The 22,465-nt window shown below is 58.0% G+C and overlaps 1 protein-coding gene across 4 annotated transcripts; it reads left to right on the top strand.

Moving 5' to 3' along the window:
• Window positions 1–338: 338 nt before the first annotated feature.
• On the top strand, window positions 339–21,243 carry NCS1 (neuronal calcium sensor 1). Of its 4 annotated transcripts, none has more exons than XM_040607259.1 (8): window positions 347–899; window positions 14,132–14,156; window positions 15,937–16,075; window positions 16,549–16,627; window positions 16,762–16,850; window positions 17,167–17,244; window positions 17,637–17,753; window positions 18,449–21,243. In XM_040607259.1, exons 1-7 carry the CDS (start codon window positions 836–838, stop codon window positions 17,733–17,735), a joined length of 573 nt encoding a protein of 190 aa, XP_040463193.1. In that variant the 5' UTR covers window positions 347–835; the 3' UTR covers window positions 17,736–17,753; window positions 18,449–21,243. The 4 variants fall into 4 exon arrangements, 3 of the variants coding, with proteins under 3 accessions (XP_040463195.1, XP_040463193.1, XP_040463192.1); XM_040607258.1 differs by having other exon boundaries at window positions 18,349–21,243; XM_040607261.1 differs by lacking the exon at window positions 17,637–17,753 and having other exon boundaries at window positions 339–899.
• Window positions 21,244–22,465: the final 1,222 nt, after the last annotated feature.

Genomic DNA, 22,465 nt, shown 5'->3' with positions numbered 1-22,465 from the left:
TAGGTTGGATCCGTGGGTTTTTGAAGGGATTGAGCTTGGTCTCTAGATGCACGTTGCAGAGAGTGGAGAAAGGCTGGTGGGATTCCTGAGGATGCCTGCCCTTGGCGGGGGGGCAGCCGGGAGCTGGAGGTGTTGGTGTCCCACCAAGGTCATCCCCGCCCCTCAGGCCCTAAGCGCAGCCCTGCTGCCGGCTGCGAGCTCCCCTCGCCCCGTCCTCCCACCGCCCGTCAGCCCTCCCCGGCCTCCACCCAGGGGCGGCCTCGGCGGGACCCCAGCCGAGCGCTGTCGCCTCCCGCATTTCGCTCCGGGCTTTCCCCGTGGATCCCTGCAGGGCAGCTCCGGGAGGGGGTGGTGGGCGCGTCTCCGTGGCGGGGGCCGGGCGAGGCCGGCCGACCCCCCTCCCTGCCGGGGCCCTCGCGATTGGGGGCGGCGGGGCCGCGCCAGCCCCCCTCCCCTCCCCGCCCAGGCCGGGCCCGCAGGCGGGGCGGAGCGCGCCGCCCCTCCGCAGCGCCCCCCCGCCCCGAAGCGCGGCCGCGGCCGCTCCGCGCCTGGCAGCGGAGGGGGGAGGGTGCGGTAACCAGGGTCACGCGCGGGCGGGGCGGGCGGCCCTGTAGCGCCGCTCGGCTCCGCGGCCCGGCCCCGGCCCCAAAGCCGCCCCCTCCTCGCCCCGGCCCCGGCCGCGAAGCCGCCCCCGCCCCGGCCTCGCCGCGGCATGTAGCCCGGCCGGGCGCTGCCAGCGAGGCGCCGCGCCCCCCCCCCCGTCCCCCGTCCCTCAATGCCCCCGCAGTGAGGCCGGGAGCTGGGCGAGCCGGCGCTGCGCGCGCTGCCGGCCACCATGGGGAAATCCAACAGCAAGTTGAAGCCTGAAGTCGTGGAGGAGCTGACCAGGAAAACGTACTGTGAGTGAGCGGGCCCGGCGGGGGCGGGGGCGCTCGGGGGGGCGCGGGGCTTCCCCACCGGCACGGAGGCGCGATGCCGGCCCCGGCCTCCTGCCCCTGCTCGGCCCTGCCGGGGCAGCGGCGGGCTGGGCTCCCTCCGGTGCCGCTCCCCGGGGCAGGCGCGGGCTCGGCCGGGCTTTGTTGCGAGAATTCGGAGACGAGCCCGGGAGGGCAAAAAGCAAGGTACCCCGCGAGGCCGCAGAGGCAGCGGCAGGGAGCCAGGGAAGCGCGCTGCTCTCTTGTGAAAACGATTCTCCGTGGCCTGCTCCTAAGCCTCCGGTAACCGCGGGACAAGGGCCGCATCCTGCGCCCACCCGCTGCGATGCATCTTCCTTTGCTGATCCCCCTGCCCCAGCGCGGAGCATCCTTCCTCGGCGCCGGGGTTGTGCTGCCAGGCCGGTGCCGGGGGGCGGCCGTGGTGTCTCGTCCTCCCCTCCCCACTTCCCCGGGGCCAGGCGGCTGCTCCCTCAACGGCGACCCACACTGCCTGGTTGGCTTCCAGAGTTTGGATGCGTTAGGTGGAGGGTTTCTCTTTGTTATTATGCTCTGAAGTGGAGACAGGAGCCCGATGCCAGAGAGTTCAGTATTTTTCTACGAGTATCTCGGTATCAGTTTAATAACCTGATTTTCTAAGTGAGTGGTTTTCCCATCTGAACCTCTACTGTAATTTTATTAATGTGGCTGGTGCCTGAGCCCATCCAGTTTTAGCAAAATCAGGGTTTTGTTTTCCCTGAAGGTTGCACAAAGGAAACAAAGGCTTCCATGTTTCAAGTTTCCCTCTCCGCTTGCAGGTTGGAGATGCTCCCCTACCATGCAGCAGACCTGCGAGCTCTCCCCGCTGTCGCTGCTGCAGTCCCCCAGCAGTGCTTACCCAAAAAGGCAATAGATTAGGTAGGATGCAGCAAGTTCTCCCATATGGAGAAGAGGCAATGCTGGTGCATTGCACAACCCTGCATGTAAGGTTGCGCTCTCGGCGCAGCACAGCCAGGAGCAGGCGGAAGAGGGGCAGTTGTGGGGGGCATGTCTGCAACAGCTAAACCGTGAGTGGTGGTAGGAGAGGTTGTAGTACCCTGGCTGGGCTTCCTCGAAGTGGCTTGGGGAGAAGAAGCAGTGAGAACATGGCAGTGCCGGCTGGGCACTGACCCCAGCTGGGGTTGAGCCCTGGATTTTGGTGTCCTTACTGCAGTTGTGACACATGGTGGGTGCAGCCGCGCTGGGCCAGGTATGGTTATTGCCGTGCTGCAGTCGCCCGCTCCATTGCAGCCGCTGTGATGATCCCATCTGCGATGGAGAGGGAGGGGAAGAGCTGGCCCCGGTACAGCCTCTTCTGCTGGTATCTCCAGTGTGCTGGGCTTTCTGCACTCCTGGGGTGGCTTCTCTGCATGAGGAAGGTGCTGACCCCGGTGAAGCTTACAGTGAGACACATGGGCAGTGATGCCCTGTGTCTTACCAGGAGCTGATGCCAAATAAACACTGCGCTGGTGAAACCATGACCTGTGGGCACAGGGATGGCTTTTGCTGGATAAGGCCAGCAGAGGGTCATTGCCCTTTGAATCACTTTATTCCCAACTTTCTGCGCCTCTTTCTTGGGCACCCTTACCTTCCTACCACAGCGCCTCCAAAATGGACTCTGGTCCTCTGATAGCTCCCTCAACGAGCTCCTAGCCTGCCCACTCCAGGCCTCTCACTGCCTCTTTTTCAAAGTGCAGCCCACTCATCCACGTACCTGTGCAGGTGAAGCAACAGTGCCTGGGCAGCCGTGCCATAGGGCAGCATGTGGCCCTTTGCGTGGCTGGAGCCCCAGCAGCATCCTGACGTGCCCCAGCAGCATGCAGCCAGCAGGGCAGTGCTCGCCAGGGAGAGCTGTTGCTAATACCAGGCTCTTGTTTGTTGAGCTCTGCTTGTTCCACCTCTCGTCTCTGGGATTAATTACTTTTGCTGAGTGTTTCTGCAGCTGTCAAGGCAAGCACGCGTTCCCTTGTCTGGCAGAGCACTTCACAGGGCCCTCCCAGGCATGTCTGAGAGCTGATTTATCTTCAGATGATTTATCTTCAGACCCTGGGAGATTGGAAAGCTATTGATTTCCTTCTGCATTTTGGGGAATCTAGGCAGAGGAGGTGCAGGTAGGAGTGCAGGGTTGCGCTGAGTACAGTGGAAGGGACTGATCCAGACCCCTGTGCCACAGCTGGCAGACCAGTGTGAGCAGGGGATAAGTCGTACCCATAAATCCATGGCATGCTCAAGAATTTCTCAAGGTCTGCCTGGGAAGGGCTTTACTTCACAGCACTGTGGTATTTTGGCACCTTTCTGGGGGACTAGCAGTGACCATCCTTCTAAGAGCATCCCTAGCACGTGGCGCCCTTCCTGCATGCTGGCTGCTGTGTTACTGAGTGTGCGCTGGCCCTGCCTCGTGCATGGTGCTGTTTCTGCTGCTGTTACAGCACATCTGGGCAGATGTCTCCAGGAGCCGGTAGCTGCCTGTGGTACGCGAAGGGTTTCTCCCACAGTGGGGTTTCCTTCCATTGCATCGTTTTATGTTTGTGCCATTTCCACATGAAACGAAGCAAATAACCGAAGCCCCTTCTTGGTTCTGCAGTGTCAGAGGCATGAGGAGACATCACCCGCTCTCCCTGCCCCACGCAGCTCTTCTGTAGATCTTTCTCATCCATGGGACACAGAGGATCCGCAGCCTTTGCCATGTCCCCTCAGTGCTCTTCCAGCGCCTGGTGTCTTACTGCATGCCCCAGCCACTGTCCCCTCTGTTCTCTCCATCTCTGATTTGGGGCATTTCTCTGGCCGTGCATCAGTAGCAGCAGTCTTGGGGCAAAGCCAGGTGGTGGGAGCGGTTGGGAGAGGAGCGTGGGCCTGCTCATGTACCAGAGCAGTCACAGGCATGGTGATCATGCCGAGGATGCTGCTGGGTTGCCGCCAGTGACCTCCATGAGATGCAAGAATTATTTTACTGTGGGTATTCAGAGCAGGTTGTCCCGGGCCCTGCTGGGAACCAGACACGGAAGGGCAGGAGCCTGGAAACCTTGTATCTTGGCTTCCCTCCCCGCTCCGCTCCCAACTTATGGTTCCAGGGGCCAGATTTTGGTGGCACTTGGACACCTCAAGGCACAGGAGATCCGAGGGCTTCTTCGAAGTGCCAGCTGCCCAAGTCCTGTTGTTCTGGTGACCCATCACTGTGTGCCTTTCAGCATCTCTGGGCATCGGAGTGCCCAGGAATACCCGGCAGTGCCAATCTCGCCTGCCTGCCGGGCACTGGAGTGATGCTGGTGGGGGGAGCCCAGCTGTGGGGCTAGGATTTAACCTTCCTCATGGGCCAGGCTGGTGCCATATAGGAGCGTGTGGGAGAAGGCAATGCTGAGTAATAATAATAATAATGAATAATAAATTATGTAATTCTTTGTACTTCCATAGAGCCTTTCATCCAAATGCTCTTGAAGTGCTTTATAATCATTAATTTATTAATCTTCCTGATGCCTTGTTGAGGCAGCTCAGAGATACAGTTTTGGCCGAGTGTGTGTGTTGTCTCAGGAGGCGGCAACGCCCAAGACTTGAAGGAACCACTGTCCTCCCTGGTTCCTGCCTGCCAGCCCCTCTTTGGTGGGGATTTAAGCCTGGACTTAACTTGGGCTGGGTGCTTGCAGCTCACGGGTTGTGCTTAAAGAGCTTTGCGGGGCTGCAGTCAAGGGGTTCTGCTAAGCTGGATGTTTATGGAGGTCCTGAGGCGCTGCTGCTCCCTGCAGCCTGCCTGAAGTTGTGTAAAGTGCACGTGTGCATTTGTGGGTGCAGAACGTGTGTGGTGGGTGTGAATGGCTTGGTGTGGATTCCTGGCAGAGAAACTGGGAGAGAAATGCAGTGCTGAGTATTCCTACTTGCAGCGGTGCTCCCAGGCCAGGCCAGCCACTGCACTGGCAACCCTTAAAATCACGAAACGTGCTTAAAAATACCATGAGTTTTTTCATAAGAGCACATTTTAGCTGTTCTACTTAGTCATTTTGAGGGGGGCTGGGTTTCAGGGTTTGCTTTTTGTAGCTATTCCTGTGTCCAGTACTAGTAACTGTATTTTTTTTAACACTAGCTGCAGTAGCCTTGCAACCCAGTGCATTCGGAGCCATGTAGATGCAGCAGCATCACTGCTGGGACCAGGCATGGGGTCACAGTGACAGTCCCTGTGCTCTGGAGACTGCAGCCAGGCTCTGGTGAAGGCATAGGAACTGCAGCAAGGGTGCCAAAGTGACGCCCACGGCGCTGGGAGGCCTGGGCTGCAGAGTGGGCGCAAGGAGAGGAAGAACGCTCTTTTCCCAAGAACCACGTCCCACCCACTGTGATCTATTTTGTGGAATTTAAACTCGCTCTGGCATCATCATTTTCTGCTCTTTTACAATAAGCCGCAAAATTGGCTCTGTTGCTGGCCAGTAATGCGTTGAATTAGTGGGCATTAGTTTAAGAGCAAACTACAAACGTATTGATTTATGGTTACAGGGGTACGTCGTGGTGGACTGAATTCTGTGGGAAAGGTAATTCTCCGACCGCAGCCATTTTCAGCCAGGAAAATGGCTCTTTTCCTTGCTGGGGGAACTGGCTTGGGGCTTTGCTCCATCATGCTGCCCCGGTGCTGGGGGAATGCGCCATCCCGGGTGGTGGGCAGGAGCAGAGGGGCAGACGGAGCAGAGGAGGGACCTCAGTGGCTTCCCACTGTCGCTTTATTTTTAGCCTCTGAAACGTTTGGCCCTGGGTGCTGGGTTTCTCTGCCAGGTTGGTTCGTGTTGAAATACCTCCTGTTGCTCACCTGGCAGAAAGCAGGGCAAGCTGGCCAGGTGGTTACGCACCTCTTATCCCTCGGTGGCAAATGCCGAGTGAAATGCTTAAAGCGTGGAGCCCTGAAGCCAGGCTGGAAGGCAGCTCCTTGCCTGTGTCTGGTGGCTGCCTGCGGTCACCCCTGCAGCGTCGGTCCCGTACCCCTTGGCTGCACGTGGCCCTGTGAGCACCAGCTTTGGGGCTGCCTGCGCAGCCGCGGGCAGGGAGCAGATGGCAGAGTCTTAGCCCATGCCGCCTGCTCCTGGGAGAAGGGCGCTGGGATGCCGAGGTGGGCGTGCGCCCAGGGTGTAAAGCTGAGGCTGGGCTGCCGCCGGCTGGTTGAGCTGGCGAGCATGCCTGCCTGCTTCGAGTGCTCTCAGCGCATCACAGCGTTTGCAGGAGCCCAAAAGGGAGGTTCTAGGGGGAGGAGGAGAGCACCTGCCCAAGCACCCTGGAGGTGTGCTGGGGACAGGGGAGCAGAGCAGGCCTGCCATCCTGTGCCAGCCAGGGAACTCCAAAGGAGAGCAATGGGCACGACACGCCGGAGGGATGCCCAGTGCCTGGCTGTTGTTCAGTACCTGTTTTTACTGCAGCCGTGTGTAATCCAGAGCTGTGAAGAAGATGGCAGCTGCAGTGCAGGTTCACTGTGAGCTTGGTGGGGACCTCATGTGCTGCCTCCGGAGGGCTGTGGCACTCTGGAGGTATCTCCAGCCCCTTCCCCAAGGAGACCCCAGCCTGCTCCTAGTGGATCTTATGAATAGGCATCCCATGTACATGTGGACCTGGGGCTCCCCAGGTACGTGCAAGCAAAGTAAGTTTTGGGGTGTCCCTGCGGTCCCTGGGAGGTGCTTGCAGTGCCTGGGTGGGAAGGGGAAGAGGTGGCCGAGGGGCCCTCTTGGCTCCCTCTGCAGCAGAGCAGAGCAGCCGTTCCTGCCGGCCGTGCTTGCACCACTGTACTGCTGCTCTCGCATCAGAAGAATTACATTTCATTTATCCCCGGACATGTTAATAGATCCGCTTAACCACTCTCCTGACCTTTGCTGCTGCCACTGTTATTAAGGTTGTGAAACAAGAAGCTCTGAAGGCATCAAAGGAAGTGGCTGCTTCAGGTAGGAGCCCACAGATGCACTCAGTTATTGGGGGGGCATTTGTGGGGTCACTTTGTTCCACCCACCCCTCCTTGTCCTCTAGGTCTTCTAGGGAGCTGGATGGGAAAGGGAGCCAGGCTCTGTGCCCTGCATCCCTGCCCTCGTCCTGGGGTGCAGTGCTCCCATCACCACCACTGCTGTGTGTTCCCAAGCCCAGTGGTGCTGGCACAGGGCTAGCTTCTTGTACCTCCTGCACGTTGTTCTCCCTTCAAGGCATGTTTTTGGTCTCTACAAGGAAGGAGGGCTGCCTGTGCTTTGTCCACCTGTGCTTCTCCAGTGTCTCCTGACTGACTGATGGCTGGACCCTGTGGAGATGCACTGGGTGTCTCTGTTACCCCCCACAGAGGAGCAGGTGTTCTGCACCTCCAGCACCCTTCACTTCTACGCCCCTGGGCGCAGCATGGTCCCTGCAGGCAAGACGGGGAGGGGGACGGAGGTGGTGGCCCCACTGCCAGCGAGGCTTTGCCCTGCAGGGTCCTCCTCAGCTCCCCTGGGCTCCTGGGTTTGATGGCCAAGTGGGAGAGACTTCCCTTCCCCTGCCTGCGCTCACTCCAGAGAGGAGTTCTCTCCTCTGCTGGGGGCAGGAGTTGCTCCGCAGGCTGGGGACAGCACCTTGGAGCACGAGGCCATGCCGAAATCCCCATAGCCAAGGCGGCAATTGAGCAGAGGGCAGGACACGGCTGCCCCCTGCCCAGCCATGGCTCCATCCCTGCTCCTGGCTGCGTCGGCTTGTGGAGAAGCTGGGATTAAATCCAGCCTGGGAGAGACCTACCACAGCCACCAGCTCCTGCTGCAGCTGTGTTTGTCTGATTCATTAATTTCCAAATGAAGGCACTGTCCTTTGCCCTTCCTCTACTGCCTTCGCTGCAATGAGCAACTGCTGCTTTTTCCCTGAACCCAATTTCCAAAGCCTAATGTTGGGCCCTTAAATATTTAATAAAGTCTAAAAAGGATTTTAACTGCATATTGGCTTTCCTGTTGGTACCAGCCCTGCGGGAGATGAGAACAGAGCTGCTCATAGACCTGTTTATCCAGTCTGGGAGCAAGGCAGATGAGCAACTGCCATCGAGAAGAGTGCCAAACACACATGCAGCTCTCTCTGCATATTGCTTTGTATCTCAGTAGTAACAAATGACACCAGTAACACTGTCGGGCTTGTGCTTTGAACATCTCGGAGGCTTCCGGACCTGCTGTGATGCTGGTGACATCTGTGTTTGACGGGGAGAGAAGCCAAACTGGGCAAGTGCATGGGGAGCTGGGTGAGCTGGGCTGGGGATGTCCCGCGCAGACAGGTCGGCAGCTCTGGCTGTGTTGGTGCCTGCGCGCTGAGGCTGCTCCGACATCCCTTTGCAATGGGATGTTACACAGGTGAGTACCTGCATGGGAACACCCCCAGCACATGGGCGACACGGCTGGGGTACGTGGGGCTGGAGAGATGGTATGTGGAGATGGAGACACGGTGGTTCAGGCAAGCTGCTGCTGGTCATCTCCGGGAGCAAAAGAAAATGTCATCAGGCGGGTTCTTGCCACGGTTGTTTCCATAGGGGGTGACCTCCATGCTGCAGCCAGGTTTTGCTGGGGTCCTGTTTTAGCACTGCTTCCCCAAAGCTAGCCCTGGGTGGGCTGGCAGCAGGAGCAGACCTCAGCCCCGGGGCAGTCTGGTAGCCCCAGAGCTGGGACAGCCCTGACAGAGGGCAGGAGGACATGTTAACGTTGTGATGATGTTGAAGGTAGACTTTCTAACAGCTCTACGTTCAGACAGTTCTTAAGGATGTGTTTTGCAGTGGTGAGGGGTGGTGTGTTAGGCATTAGTTGCAGGGGGTGTGTGGGGTTCACCCTGGAGCATTGTGGTATTTGATGCATGAGGGACTGGTTAGCTCATGCATGAGCACCCCAGTCACTTCTGCATCAGCATCCAGTAAGTTCACGCATGAATATCCAATTAATACACACACGAGCACACAATTAATTCACATGGGCACCCGGTTCCTTTATGCATGGGTACCCAATTAATTTGTGCTGTACTGCACACTGGTCCGTGCATGAGTGTCCTGTTAGTTGATGCATGGGTGCCCAATTAATTGGTGCAAGTGCCACTGCAATCGGCTGGTGCCTGATTGTCTACTTAATCTGTGCGTGAGCACCTGAGCCATTCACACCTGAGTGCCCAATTAGTACATGCACAAGTGTGTTACCTACTAATTACAGTAATTTACATGAGTGCCCAATTCACCCAGGAGTGCCCGCTGAATTTATGCGTGAGTGCTCTTTAGTCCATGCATGAGTGTCTGATAAATTCGTGAGTGTCCAGAACATTTATGCATGAGCACCCAGCTGGTTCATGCACAGGTGCCCCTTTCATTCGTGCCGGAGCGCCCAGGTAGTTCATGCATGAGCACCTGGTTAGTTCACCTAGAAGCATCCAAATATTTTATGCATGAGTGCCCAATTAGCCCATGCATGATCACCCAATTTATTTTTACATGAATGCCCATCTAGCTCAGACATGGGTGCCCGGTTAGCGCGTGCATAAGTGCCCCATTAATGCACACCTGAGCACTCTTTTTGCTCACGTGGGAGCACCCGCTCTGCACATGTATGGGTGCCCAGTTTGTCCTCATCTGGGCACTGCGCTGAGCACCCACAGCAGGTTCAGGCAGCCTCAGACCCAGGCAGGAGCTGGAGTACAGGGTCATGTGCCAGCTTCCCCCAGACCGGGACGTGCAGGGGCCTGCAGGGACCCCTGGAAGGAGCTGCAGCAAGTCCCTGGGGGAGAGAAATGCCTCCGAGAGTGATGCCGGACCAACGGCCCGTGGGTTGGCAACAGGGCCCTCGACCTGGCAGAGCTGGCACAGCCACCCGGCAGTGGCGGGGGAGCCACTTTGTGCCTGGAAATAATTAACCCCAGCTTCCCTGATGAAGTGGCAGTGCCCACGGCCCTGCGGGATCAAGGTGCTGCTGGAGCGAGGGGTATGTGTGGGGCTCAGTGGAGGCTCCCTGCTGGCCGCTGCGCGGGGACAGTGCTTGCTGAGCCTTTGGGAGCCCAGGGACACGCCTGTGCCGTGGCCGCGGCACGTGGGGCCAGGCTGGGCGTGTGTGTTCCTGCGGAGGATCCAGCCCTGCCGCTGTGGCTGAACCCCTGCCCTTGCTCAGACAGGGCAGGGGACGGTTGTGGGATGGTATGGCAGCACGAAAGAAGCTCTGTGCAGCTGGAGCAGCGTGTCATGTCTTGCATCCCACCATGGCCAGAAGTCCCCAGTCCAGCCGCCCCTCGGACACTCCTTACTGTCGCCGTGCCCTGCCACGGTCCCCCCACGGGCCGGGCAGTGGAGGGGCGTTGGCAGTGCCTGGTCCCTCCTCCTCAGTGCCTGGCAAACGCAAATTAATGGGCTCGAGCACTGCTTAACCAGATCTGTTTCTTGCTGCAGTGGCATCTGGATGGTGGGAGGAGAGGGGGCACACAAAGGACGGGTGGTGATGGAGCTGTCAGTCCTTGCCTGTGCCATTGGGGATGGATGGAAGGGTGGGGGTAGAGGTTTGGGGTTTTCTGGGTACAGGTTGCTGGCAGGAGGGGGCTGGGGGCTGCTTGCAGTGCAGCCCTGTCTGCAGTCCCTGCCCCTCCGTGCTGTGTGAGATGTGTGGCCACAGCCCTCCTCCGAGCTGAGACTGGAATGGAGATGGACCAACCAGCACTGCGACGGGGCAGCGAGGGCCCACGACTGAAGCTTGGCCATGCAGGCAGCTACCGCGCTGCTCCGGGGTGACTGCCCCTGCTGCCTGCTCCTGCCTGTGGCGCAAGCCCTGCCGTTGGCGGTTCCCTGCACTTTGTTAAGAGCAGTGGAAACAAAGATGCTGCTGGCATAAGCTGCCATGTGGTGCTGTACATACAAGAGGGTGGCTGCAGCACGTAGCCAGGGCTCCCGGCTTAGTGATGCCTCTTACGGTGCTGCAGTTCATAGCGAATGCTGATACCCTGCCTTTCTTTAGCACCTTTCATCCCCAAGGATCCTGGGGCACACTGCATCCACTAACAAGCTGCTACGTGTGCCATTTGTATCTGTCCCCACAGTGGCTGTAGGAACGGCGGTCCCTGGGGAGCGTGGCATGGCAGCTGAGCCCAGTCACAGCCCTGGCTCAGCAGGGGCGCAGTGGGAGAGCTGGCCCTGCTCGGGTGGGATATCGCAACAGAGCTGCTGCGGGTCACCCCTGTGTTCTTGTGCACTTTGGGTCAAACCTGGCTGAGGTTTATGTCGCTGCAAATTGATTTGCGTTGACTCAGCATCGCACCATAATCGATGCCAGAGGAGGGAAATGCAGCAGCTGCCACTGCACAGGTATTTTCTGTGAGCTTGGCTGGGCTCTGCGGACTGGGAAGCTGCAGAGGATGGATTGGGGAGAGCAGAGGGACAGCCTGGCCCCTGCATTCGTGCCCTGTCCCCAGCCCCAGGACAGGTGGCTCAGTCAGCTGGGAGAGTGGCATGTCCCCAAGGCTTCCATGGCTGTGGGTCCCTGCTTCGGGGGACGGGAAGGGACAGGGACAGGACACAGACACAGATGACACACGATGGTCGTTAGCATCCCTAATCACTGCTGCTTGGGAGTGTCAACACCCAGCAAGGTCATAGCAGCTGGGAAGTGGCAGGTGTTAAGTCATCATCTGCCTTGGATCCATAACTGCAGATACGGGGAGGCAGGTGCCCGCTCAGCCCCGGCTTGCCTGGCTGCAGCCATGCTGGGCTTGGGGCCGTGGTGATTCCCTGCAGCTGGAGCACTCTGCCCCGGGGAGGGGGAAGATTTGGTGGCAGTGGAGGGATGCACCCAGGACATGGGTGGTTTTCTGAGGGCTGGAAGATTGGGCCCCATTCCCACCCCAGGGCAAACCCCACAGCTTTGTGCCTGCCTCGTGCCTGGGGCAGGAGGAAGGGCGCCGGTGCCAGTGTGCTGGTGGAGGGATGGGGCTTTGCTTGGCCCCGTTTCCAGGGATGCATATTAACAACTCCCACCTCAGGAGCCCAGTGCCGGTTTTCAGGCTGGCACCTGAATGTGCCCCTCTGTTGGAAAAAACTCTCCTGGTAGCATCACGCATCCCTCCTGTGGGCACGAGGGGAGACAGCTCCATCCCTCCCCTCCCACCCCAGCCCGAGCGTGTCATTACTGGCATCTCTCCTGTACTAAAAAAAGCACAGATTCCTTAATTGTTTCCTGGTGGAGTTGAAAGGCAGCTCCTGGGCCTGAAATAGCACGTTGCGGGAAACACAGCCAAACAAGAGAGCGAGTAGAAGGTGATTTGCCTGGAGGGGCTGAGCCGAGCCCCGACTGCAGCCCCAGGCTGCTGCTGTTGCCCCTTTCGCCTGTCCCAAGGGCTGGCCGAAGTCCTGCTACTATCCCTCCTCCTCCCACCCACCTTCTTCGGCATCTGAGGGTGACTGGGGCTGCAGAGCTGGTGGATGGGGCATCCCCCGGGCATCCTCAGGGCGCGGCTTGTGGCTGGTGTCTGGGTGCTTGGGGGCAATGTGTGCAGGGAAGCCTGTTTCTGTTGGAGACATCACTCAGCATCTCTCTTTTGGAAGGATGCTTACGTGAAACCCTTTTTTTTCGGGGGGTGGGGAATCCTTCAGGACTGGCGTGACGGTTGTTTGACTGTTGTTTGTGCCTGCCTCAGCTCAGCTGCTGGATGCAGTGTCCTTCCTGGTTCCCTCCTGCCAGGACACCTCTGTCCTCCCTGTCTGCTCTTCTGCCAGACAGCCCTGCCAAAACAACCCCCCAAATCCTTCCTGTGGCACAGCTGAAGCCCTTAGTGTCCTTCAGCCCAGGTGCAGAGCATCTCCACACCTGCCTCCTCTCTCCCGGGGTGCTGCCATCCAGACTCCCCATGGTGGTACAGTGGGTGCTGTTGCCCTCCCAGCATGGCTGGTCCCTGTGCTCCTGGCACAGCTGCCGCAGCACTTTGCCAGCTCCCTGGGTAGGTGAGGTGTGAGGCTTCCCTGTGCCGAGCCCTTTCTGGGGGAGTTTGCAGGCTCTGTCCCCCAGCGGTCCCTAAGCTTGGATAGAGGGAAGCGCCCATGTGCATGTGGACAGCCTCGGGTGCAGCGGTTCCTGGCCACAGGGATGCAGGAGCCAGCACCCGGCCGGCGGCTGGCCTGTGCCCTCCCGGCTGCCCCACAGCTGCTGCCTGCCAGCCCTCACCTTCTGTGATCTGCACCTTCTGCCAGGCATGTTGTACATCTTTCTGATGGAAAATTGCTTTCTTTTGGGTTTTTTGCCATCCAAGGTAATTGGCATTTGTTGGTGTGTCTTTGGTCTCTATTTTTATCAGCTGTTTGCACGTTGACACATCTCCACTCCTCCTCATATCTCATGGCATTTCAGAGCTGTTGCTTTTTTATTGTTGTTTCGATGCATGATGCAAAGGAAATGACTAATGAAGCCATTCCCCCCATGCCTGCCTGCTGGCAGCGAGCTCCCTGCTGGCGTGCTGGTCAGGCACCGTTCCTGCAGCGGGATGGGTGCCAGCCCCCCACCCCATCAGGCTCCCCAGTGTCCCACATTCCATCAGAGCCTTTCCTCTGCTGAGGACATTTGCAATCTCAGCAGCTGTCCCCAGGCTGGGGACACTCAGGCTTGGCAACACTCATTTTCTAGCTTGTCACGTTTTTGGGATTTCTTTGGAGCCCGGTAAAACTTCCCAGGACCCTGAGATGGGTTCGATGACGCTTCTCTGCTGAGTTCAGAGGCAGCTGGTACCCGGGGGGATGGCAGCCCCCGGGCTGTGCCTGTGCCCATGCCCATGTTCAGTGTATCAATGCTGGGACTAAGCAAGTGCCTTCCCCAGGCCGCCTCCAGGCAGCTGTTTTGGCAGATGTTTCCGGGGAAGTTTTGGCTCTGGGAGGGCAGGGCTGAATCCTCCCCAGGCATGAACCAACCCAACCCCTGCATGGTCTGTAGCATCTCACAGCAATGGTACTGCACCGCCCTGGCAGGGAGCAAAACGTCTTGGTGGGCTCCCTGGTTTTGGGGCCGGAGGGACCCAAGCACCCGCAGCCCTGCCCCCGTCAGCCACCTGGGCTGCTCCAGGCTGGGCCTTGAGACCTAACCCTAACGCGGGTGACACCTGGCAGTGCGCGGGGGGGCGAGCCCTGGGATGTCACGTAGGTGAAGTGCAGGAGAGCAGCCGTTACTGGGAAAGCACTAAATTCCTTTCTCTTTTCTTTTTCTCTTTTCTCCTGTTTTCTCTTGCAGTTACGGAGAAGGAGGTGCAGCAGTGGTGAGTGTCCATTTTGGTGGCGTGGCAGTGAGCTGCCGGGGCGCGGGGCTGGCGGGCAAGGGGGCCAAAGCCGGCGGTGCTCAGCAGCCCCACCAGCCATGCAGAGCAAGGAGGTGCAGGAGGGTGCACCTGTTTTGGGATGTAGATGTTAGCTTCTAGGGGGGACACCAGAAAATAGAGGGTGTTTTCTTGCACGCTTCGTGCACAGTGGGCTTGGCTCTGGCTGCTCCTAGCCATCCGTGTGGGGTGGTACGTGCTCCCTCTCGTCGCTTCCCTGCCTGTGTGGGTGGCCAAGGGTAGGAGGGACGTGAGGATTTTTCAGCTGATGGCCATGGCCCTGGCTGCAGGAGGCCGGTGCTGTCCCAGTGTGTCCCCCTTTTGCAGTGGGGCCGGTAGAGGCTGGCAGGGGCTGGGGCCATCTTGCCTCATCCCTTCCACCTCACTAAACATGACCCTAAAAAAGCCACTGCGTCCCTTTCATCTTCCTATCCCACCAGGCAAGGTTTGCTTTCTTTGTCTCTTTCTCTCATCCTTCCCCTACCCTGATGAGTCATAGCTGCAGCAGCATGAAAAAGATGTCACTGGCCATTTTCCCACCTTGCCACCCTCTTCCCCTCCTCCTCCAGCCCTTGGCCTGCTGCAGTGGGTGCCCGGCAGATCTGGGCAGTGCATTGCACAATGTTCACGCACACCGTGTGGTCACCGCACCCCCAGAGCCAGCGAGCCCCTTCCCCTGCACCCTCCAGGGTGGCACTCAGTATCCTGGTCCAGCTCAGAGCTGGAACCAAGGGCTTGTGGGGGTGTTTAACCGCAGATGGGTTTTGGGGGACACCCTGGGCTGTGCCACCCTGCCGTGCCCCCCAGCTCGTCTGAGCAGCTTTCAGTTGGAGTTGTGTGGAAAATGCTGTCACGGAGCCTCATCTGCCTGGGGTGCTTCAGGCCTCTGTGCTGTTGGGTTTTAGCAGGGCATGGCTGCAGCACGTGCGTGCCAAGTGGCGGGCTGCAGATTGCCCGTGAGGTTGCTGTCTGTCGTGAGTCCCTCCCCTGCGATGGTGCAGCACCTTGAGGGGAGTTTTCCTGCCTGTCTCCATGCCGGGGAGCCAGCCAGATGCACCTGACGTAGCGGGGCCAAGCTGCAGCAGTGGAGGGGAGGGGAAGCTCTGGCCCTCGGGTGAAGCTTTCTGTTTGCAGCTTCTTGCTTGGAGCCGTGTGCGTCTGAATTTCTGGGATGTGTTTATATCTCTATATATGTATATAAACTCTGTTGCTGGCCCTGTGATGGCTTCAGGGCTGAGCAAGGCATCACTTGCCACGACACCTCTGCCTGCAGCGTGGCCGTGCTGGTGGGAGGTGACTCTGGGCAGGGGCCTTTTTATTTTAAAGGAGGTTTTAAAGACCCTCTTGGGTGCCTCTGGCTAGGCAACAGGTCCCTGTTCCCTCCCGGGTCCAGGAGTCTGGCTGTGGCTTGGTTGGCACTAGTGGGCTCATGACAGGATTGGAGCAGTATGGTGGGCACTGCTTGGTGTCACCGGTGCCACTCACTGCTTCTCCGGGCTCTCCCTGCTGCCACCCTTGCTGCGGTGCCCGCAGGGACCTCATGCTGCAGGGCTGGGAGGTGGTGGGTAGGTGATGGGAGCAATCCAGGGGGCATCCTGGGACCTTCCTGGCTCCAGCCCACTGCAGCACCAGGGAGAGCCCTGTCCCAGCGTCCCAGGGCTTGGGGGGACTGCATTCAGCAGGGAGACCCACCTGGTGCCCATCCTTGGCCCTTCCTTCACAGGTACAAGGGCTTTATCAAGGACTGCCCCAGCGGGCAGCTCGATGCTGCTGGCTTTCAGAAGATCTATAAGCAGTTCTTCCCTTTCGGTGACCCAACCAAATTTGCCACCTTTGTTTTCAATGTCTTCGACGAGAACAAAGTAAGTCTGTGAGCTGGGGGTCATGTTCCGGGGTGTCCGGGCTGGGCCTGTGGTGATGGTGGGACAGGTTCAGTACACGGCTGTGCGGCACCAGAGGAGCAAAATATTCCAGCACTTCCTGGGGCGTGAAATTAGAGTGGTGCAGCAGTAGCGGGTGAGCCCCCGTGCCCTTTCTGGTCGATGACAGTCGCATGGGAAAAGGCAATGAAGTGGCAAGCGAGAGAGGAGAAGCGCGATGTTTCAGTGCCGCCCTGCCACGCGGTGCACCCCACGCCCCGCAGTCACTCCCACCAGGATGTTTGCTGACGGGCTTGGCACCAGTGGCTGGATCACAATGCTGCAGATAAATGCGCATCACTCCTCCCTCCTCATTGCCTTTTGGGATGTGCCCCCTGAGACCGCACACATGGGCAGGGGGGGCTTTGCAGGGTGGGGGCGGCAGCGGCACCCTCACCCCCTCCTTTCCTCACCAGGATGGGAGGATCGAGTTTTCGGAGTTCATCCAGGCGCTGTCGGTCACCTCCCGGGGGACACTGGATGAGAAGCTGAGGTGTAAGTGCTCCCTGCGGGATGCTGGTGGGCTCAGCCCTGCGAGGGTGCGGGGGGTGGCCCAGGGGTGCTGGGACGTGTGTCCTGTGGGGAGGGGGCTGCAGACATTGGCACTTTGGTGTTGCTCTGGCTTGCAGGGGCATTTAAGCTGTACGACTTGGACAACGATGGGTACATCACTAGGAACGAGATGCTGGACATTGTGGATGCGATTTATCAGATGGTGGTAAGCAGCAGGGGGGGTGGGGCTGAGCAGCCTCTGGGGGTCCCTGCTGGGCTGGAGATGGAGCTCTGTGGGCAGGGGGGCTGTGGGGAGGATGCTGAAACACCCTGATTCCCCCCATAGGCTTTTCAGTGGGGGGGGGCTGTGGCCATTGCAGCTTGGTCAGGGTCGGGTCTGGCCGCTGAGGATGGCTGTGATGCCAGTGCCAGCCCTTTGTGCCTGTCCTGATGCTGGGGATGTTGAGGGTGTCCTCACCGAGGGACACCATCTAGGCAGGGCACAGATGGGTGCATGACCAGGTCCCATCCTGCTGCTGCAGGGAAACACAGTGGAGCTTCCCGAGGAGGAGAACACACCAGAGAAGAGGGTGGATCGGATTTTTGCCATGATGGACAAGGTGAGGATGCTCGAGTGATTTTTCCCTTGGGGCCCAAGGGATTTGGGAGGCGGTTGTGGGCCCCCCTGGCACATCTTGGCTCTTGCAAGCGCCTCCTTCCCCTGCCAAGAGAAGGTATCAACTGCTGCTGGGCTTGCTGCAGAGCCCTGCCTCCCTCCAGAGTCCCTGTAACCATTTCAGGTCCCTGAGGTGGCATTGCACTCTCCAGGGCACTCCTCCCTGGCTGCCAGTGTGAATGGCTTGACAGGGAAACCGAGGCTGTGGGGGTGGGCGCAGGCATCTATACAGGATGGCACGGGTGCTGCCAGCGCCCTGGGGTGCTTGGTCTCGGGGTGCTCAGTGACTTCTCCCTCCTGGGGGTGAAGCCGCAGTGCAACAGGGGTGTTTTGCAGAATGCAGATGGGAAGCTGACACTGCAGGAGTTTCAGGAAGGCTCCAAGGCTGACCCCTCCATCGTGCAGGCGCTCTCCCTCTATGACGGACTTGTATAGTCCTGGGGCCAAGCGGTGGTAAGCACAGCGTGAGAGGGGGGGTCTGGGGATGCCTGTCTCCCACACACCTGATGCCACTCCCCATTCCCACCTTCCCTGGGGGCAGGTGGCTGTTTCTCCTCTGCTGAAGCATCAAACCATGGGCTTCCCCCTCAAATCCAGCTGCAGGGGGATGCTGCTCCCATACCGATGGGTTTCTCCCAGCGCCCCGCATCCCGCAGTGCACCCTCGGACTGCAGCTCCCAAGGATGCAGTACAAGCCTCCCAGCTGCCAGGCGTTTGCCTGAGGCACAACTCCTGCTCTCACCTGCAGGTGTGGCTGCAGAGGAGGCAGGGAGGGAGCTGGCTTGCTGGGAGCACGGGAATGCCCCGGAAAGAGATTATATTCAAAGTTTTATTTATATTATATCTTACTATGTTACACTCTGGAGTTGCCAGGGTTTGGCATGGTGTTGGCAGGGACACTGTAGTTTGCAGCATCCCAGGGGTGCTGAGCACCCTTGCCATGCAGAGATGTCATTGCAGTCCAAGCAGTGTCCAACCATGGGGGATGGTTTTTTTTTTTAACCCTGCTGGAGTTTTGTGCTGTTCAGAATCTGTTTTGTCTTTCCAGCTTTGCCCCTTCCAGCTGCCCCAGTGCTGCGCGAGATGGCTGCAGGGCTTTCTGCCCATCCTTCTCACCTGATTTTACTTCTCCCAACCCGCTCCTGCAGATGCCTGGGGGAAGACACTCTCTGTGCCATGTGACCACTGCTGCGTGAAGCTTACCTGTCCCTCTTGGCCTTCCTTTCTGTTCCGCAAACAAAGGATGCCCTTGAAATGTGAGCTCACTCCCCCTCTCTGCACTCTGAACCAGCCGCTGCCATTTGCCGACTTCTGCTTTTTCGAAGAAATACCCCACAGCAGACCCCAGTCTGAGCAGCAGCAAATGCCCAAGACTTCAGGGCTGGGGGAACAGATTGAGCATCACTGAAGGCAGAGCCCCCCTGGCCTCCTCACCTCCTATGCTCCCTCTTTCCTACATTTTCGGATGGGACTGCAGATGCGCCAGCACCAGCGTGGTCCTCTCCTAAGAACTGGCCAGCTGGAGATGGAACCCAAAGGTACCGGGGGGCCGTGCACCCCGGGGTGCTGCCTGCGTGGGGCAGCTGGGGAGCCGGGGCACTGACAGCAATTGGAAACACAATCCTGGCGTCACCTGTGATGCTGCTGGCAGTCCAGCCCGGCTCACTAGGGAGAGAGATATATATATGGTTATATATATATATATATATATATATATATATTTCTTTTTTGTGGTGAGACAGTAGTGAGGCTTTTTTTAATATGCCTGTCTCGACGATTGATATCCTTATTTATTTGTTGTAAATGTTGTTGCTGTGTTTAGTCTTTCATGTGTGTGTCTGACCACCTAGGTGATGATCTTTAAGGTTTACATGCTCATACGCCATTGCGGGGCACTGGGAGCCTGCAATAACAATGAAGCCAAAAATCTGCCTTCCTCCCTCTCCTCTCACCCCCCATATCCTGAGCTCTGTGGGCTGGCTGCTGTTTTAAGGGGATGCTGTAGCTTCTTTTCCTCCTCCCGTTCCCATGTTCCCTGCATTTTTCTGTTCACCCTTCTCTTTGCAAGCTCAGCAAGGGCTCACTCAGCTCAGGCTCCAAGCAGACTGAGCCCAGATCATCCCTCAGTTGGGCAGGGCAAGGAGACTGCTGGACACCAGGATATTGCTATTTCCTCTTTTTTTTTTTTTTTTAATTTTCTCACTGCATGAAAAAGTATTAGTGGAGCTGAGAGTTGGGTTTTGCTTTCAAGGGGATTCCTTGATTATTTTCTGTTTTGCAAATGGTGGGAAGGTCTGTTTGCACCCTAGGTTGGTGGCTGTGAATTAGCCCATGTGCCGGTGGGGCTTGGGGAGCAGAAGGGATGCTCATGGGGATGGCTTGCTCCGTGCCCACCATCGCGGCTGGGGCAATGTGGCAGCTCCTGCCTCGGGGGTCCCAGCCTGGGAGACATGCAACTAGGAGTGTCTCCTTATCCCCTTCTTCCTTGTTTAGGACGTGGGAGGTTTTGCTGTATACGAAGGGCATGGCCCCAAAACGGAGCCACTTGTGCCTGCCCTGGGGGAGGTGTAGGGCTGGGGAAACACGCCTGGAGACACCTGAGTGTGGCGCTTGGAAACAGCCACCCAGCCACAAGAGCTGCCTTTGTGGCCTCTCCATCACCAACTGCCACTCCAGGATGTGCCCAAGTAGGGCTCAGCTGCACCGCAGCACCGCAGGACGCTGTTGGCATCTCCACCGAAGGATGAGCATTACATGGATGCTGCTGCAGCTCCGTTCCCATCTGCCTTGGCCTCTGTCCTGGGGAAGGAGAGATTTGCATCTCCTCAGGAGCAAAGCGCAGGATGTCTGTGGGACCCTTGAAGCCAGCCAGGGTACAACCCCCTCCTGTTCCATCATGGTTTGTTCCCGGCCCAGCAGCACCAATGTGGCTCTCCCACCCCCCCAGGGGCTCACCCATCCACCACCGATCTGGGTGGTGGTAGTGGCATCTTTCTGCCCCGCTGTCTGCAGCTCCTGTGGCTGGAGCCCAGGCAGGGGACTGTCCCCATGGTGGTGGGAGGTGACATCTGGACATGGAGGATGTTCTCACAGATGTCCCACAGTGCAGGAGACATAGACGGTGCCCCAACGGGGTCTGAATCCTCCTGGTGTGGCAGGGACAGAGTCTGCAGCCAAGCAGTGCTTGTCCTTTGCTGTGCAAGCCCTGCTCCCCTGTTTTGGGGCCATGTGTTGGTGGTACTTTCTGATGCCCATAAAATAACCACCCTTCCCCATCCCCAAGGAGACTAACCTGACATTCACATGCAATATTTCTGCCTCTTCTGTGGTTCCTTGCCCGCAAGGGTGCCTGTGTTTTATTGTGGGGGGGCTCCTGAGTGGTGTCACCTTGCTCCCTTCTTTGCAAACTCCTTTTTCTTGATGGCCTTTGTGGTCAAAACACAACTTTCTTGGGTAGATCTTTGCAGTGCCTCCAACTTCTCTAACTCTCATCTGCCAGATTAGTCCCTTCCCAGTGCCAATTGATGTTCCCAATGAATGTGACTGCTATAATTGCCTCCACTGATAAATGATGGATGCTGTGACATTTGACATAATTCCCAGGAAAAGACAAACCTCATTTGCTCTGACACTTTCCCCTGAAAGGCTTTTAATTTCTGGAGGACTTGTCATGCTTTGAGCCCCATCAGTGCTCGCTGATGTCTCACCGGGGAGGCAGCCCTGCAAGGGCAGTGTGTGCGCAGCCCCTTGTCGTGGATGGGGTGAGGGACCAGCATTGGCTTAGGAGAGCTTCAGACCCCAGAAATACCAAAATTCAGTGTCCACTGGGCTAGTGCTGCCCTTGCTGCCAGCAACATCCTGCTGCCGCTGCCGCTGGTGGGCACAGGGAATGGAGCCCAATGCCTCATTCTCCCTTGCCCCTTATTAAATATTTGCACATCAGGAAAAAAAAAAGCCAAAAAGGTTTTTGTCTGTGTTCAAAAGCTCAGTGCTGGCTGTTGGTTTGGTGGCAATGATGAGTTTTCCGGGGCAGTGGCCCCTTCTGCAGGATTGGGGCTGGCTCCTGTCCTAGGTCCTGGCTCCAGACCCATGGTGGGTCCCAGCATGGGGTTTGTCCTGCCCTGGTCTTGGCATGCTGAGTGTCCCTGAGCAGATCATTTTGGCCCCAGTACTTCCCCTTGGCTGTGGATTTGGGACCCTGGCTTGGATGCTTATAGCTTGCCTTTGGGGAGCACCGAGGGCCTCCAACCCCTGAATATCACCAGAATCTGCAGATTCTCTGTACCGCTGAAAATAAGGCTTGAAGCATCTCATGCTTGGAAATGTTGGCCTTAACCACCTCGTGCCTCAGTTTCCCCATCAGTAAAATGGCCTGGGTGACCCATCCCCTCTCCAGAAAGTGATTCGATGCCTGTGCCCAGGGGAGCATGAGTGCTGGATATGGCTCGCAGCTGTGACCACGAGGGTTTGGCAGGACCTGCTGAACGTCAGGCACGTGCAGAACACTGGGAGTGGTGCATGAACTGCTGTGTCAGAATTTACATCAGTGAGTAATTCATTTTGGTCTTCTTTTTACATCTGCTCCTTATTAAAAGCAGACAGCTGACAAGACCTGGTTTGTTTCCGTTTATGCTTGGGGTTCCTGATGCCTGGCTGAAATAAAGCTGGCTGCAGCGCTGGCAATGGGAGGGGGACCTGAAGCACAGCCAGGCAAAGGCGAGGGTCTGGCCCCAGCAATTGCAGCGTGTCTGCACCCCCCCCCCCCGCCACCCCCCACCCCCCCGCCACCCCTCCAGTTTGTCCACACCAGTGTTGCCCCATTAAAATGCTGTGTCTATACTTCCTTTTGATTTTTCTGTTTGTGTGCTGACTGTTGCTGTTTTGTAACCATCTTTTCTTGAGCTCTGGGGCTGGGCTGAGCTCTTTTCCCTGGAGAGCGAGGAGATGGGAGAAAGCTCTGGGGGCAGATGCCCCTCACCCTCTCATCACGCCACGAACCAGAACCTGAGAGAGAGAAGCTAAGTAGGTTTTTCCTCCAGAGCAGCCCTTTAATTGCTGCATTTTGTAATGAGACCGGGTGGCCCCTGGGAGTACTCCTCGCTGCATTCACGGCAGGGGGTGTTTGCTTATGGGGGACCCCAGATCCTGTTTGTGCCTGGTACCGG

The sequence above is a fragment of the Falco naumanni genome, chromosome 9 (genome assembly GCF_017639655.2).
Source record: "Falco naumanni isolate bFalNau1 chromosome 9, bFalNau1.pat, whole genome shotgun sequence".
Taxonomy (NCBI): domain Eukaryota; kingdom Metazoa; phylum Chordata; class Aves; order Falconiformes; family Falconidae; genus Falco; species Falco naumanni.
Note: the sequence above shows the minus strand (reverse complement) of the source record. Positions and strands in the feature narration are given on the sequence as shown.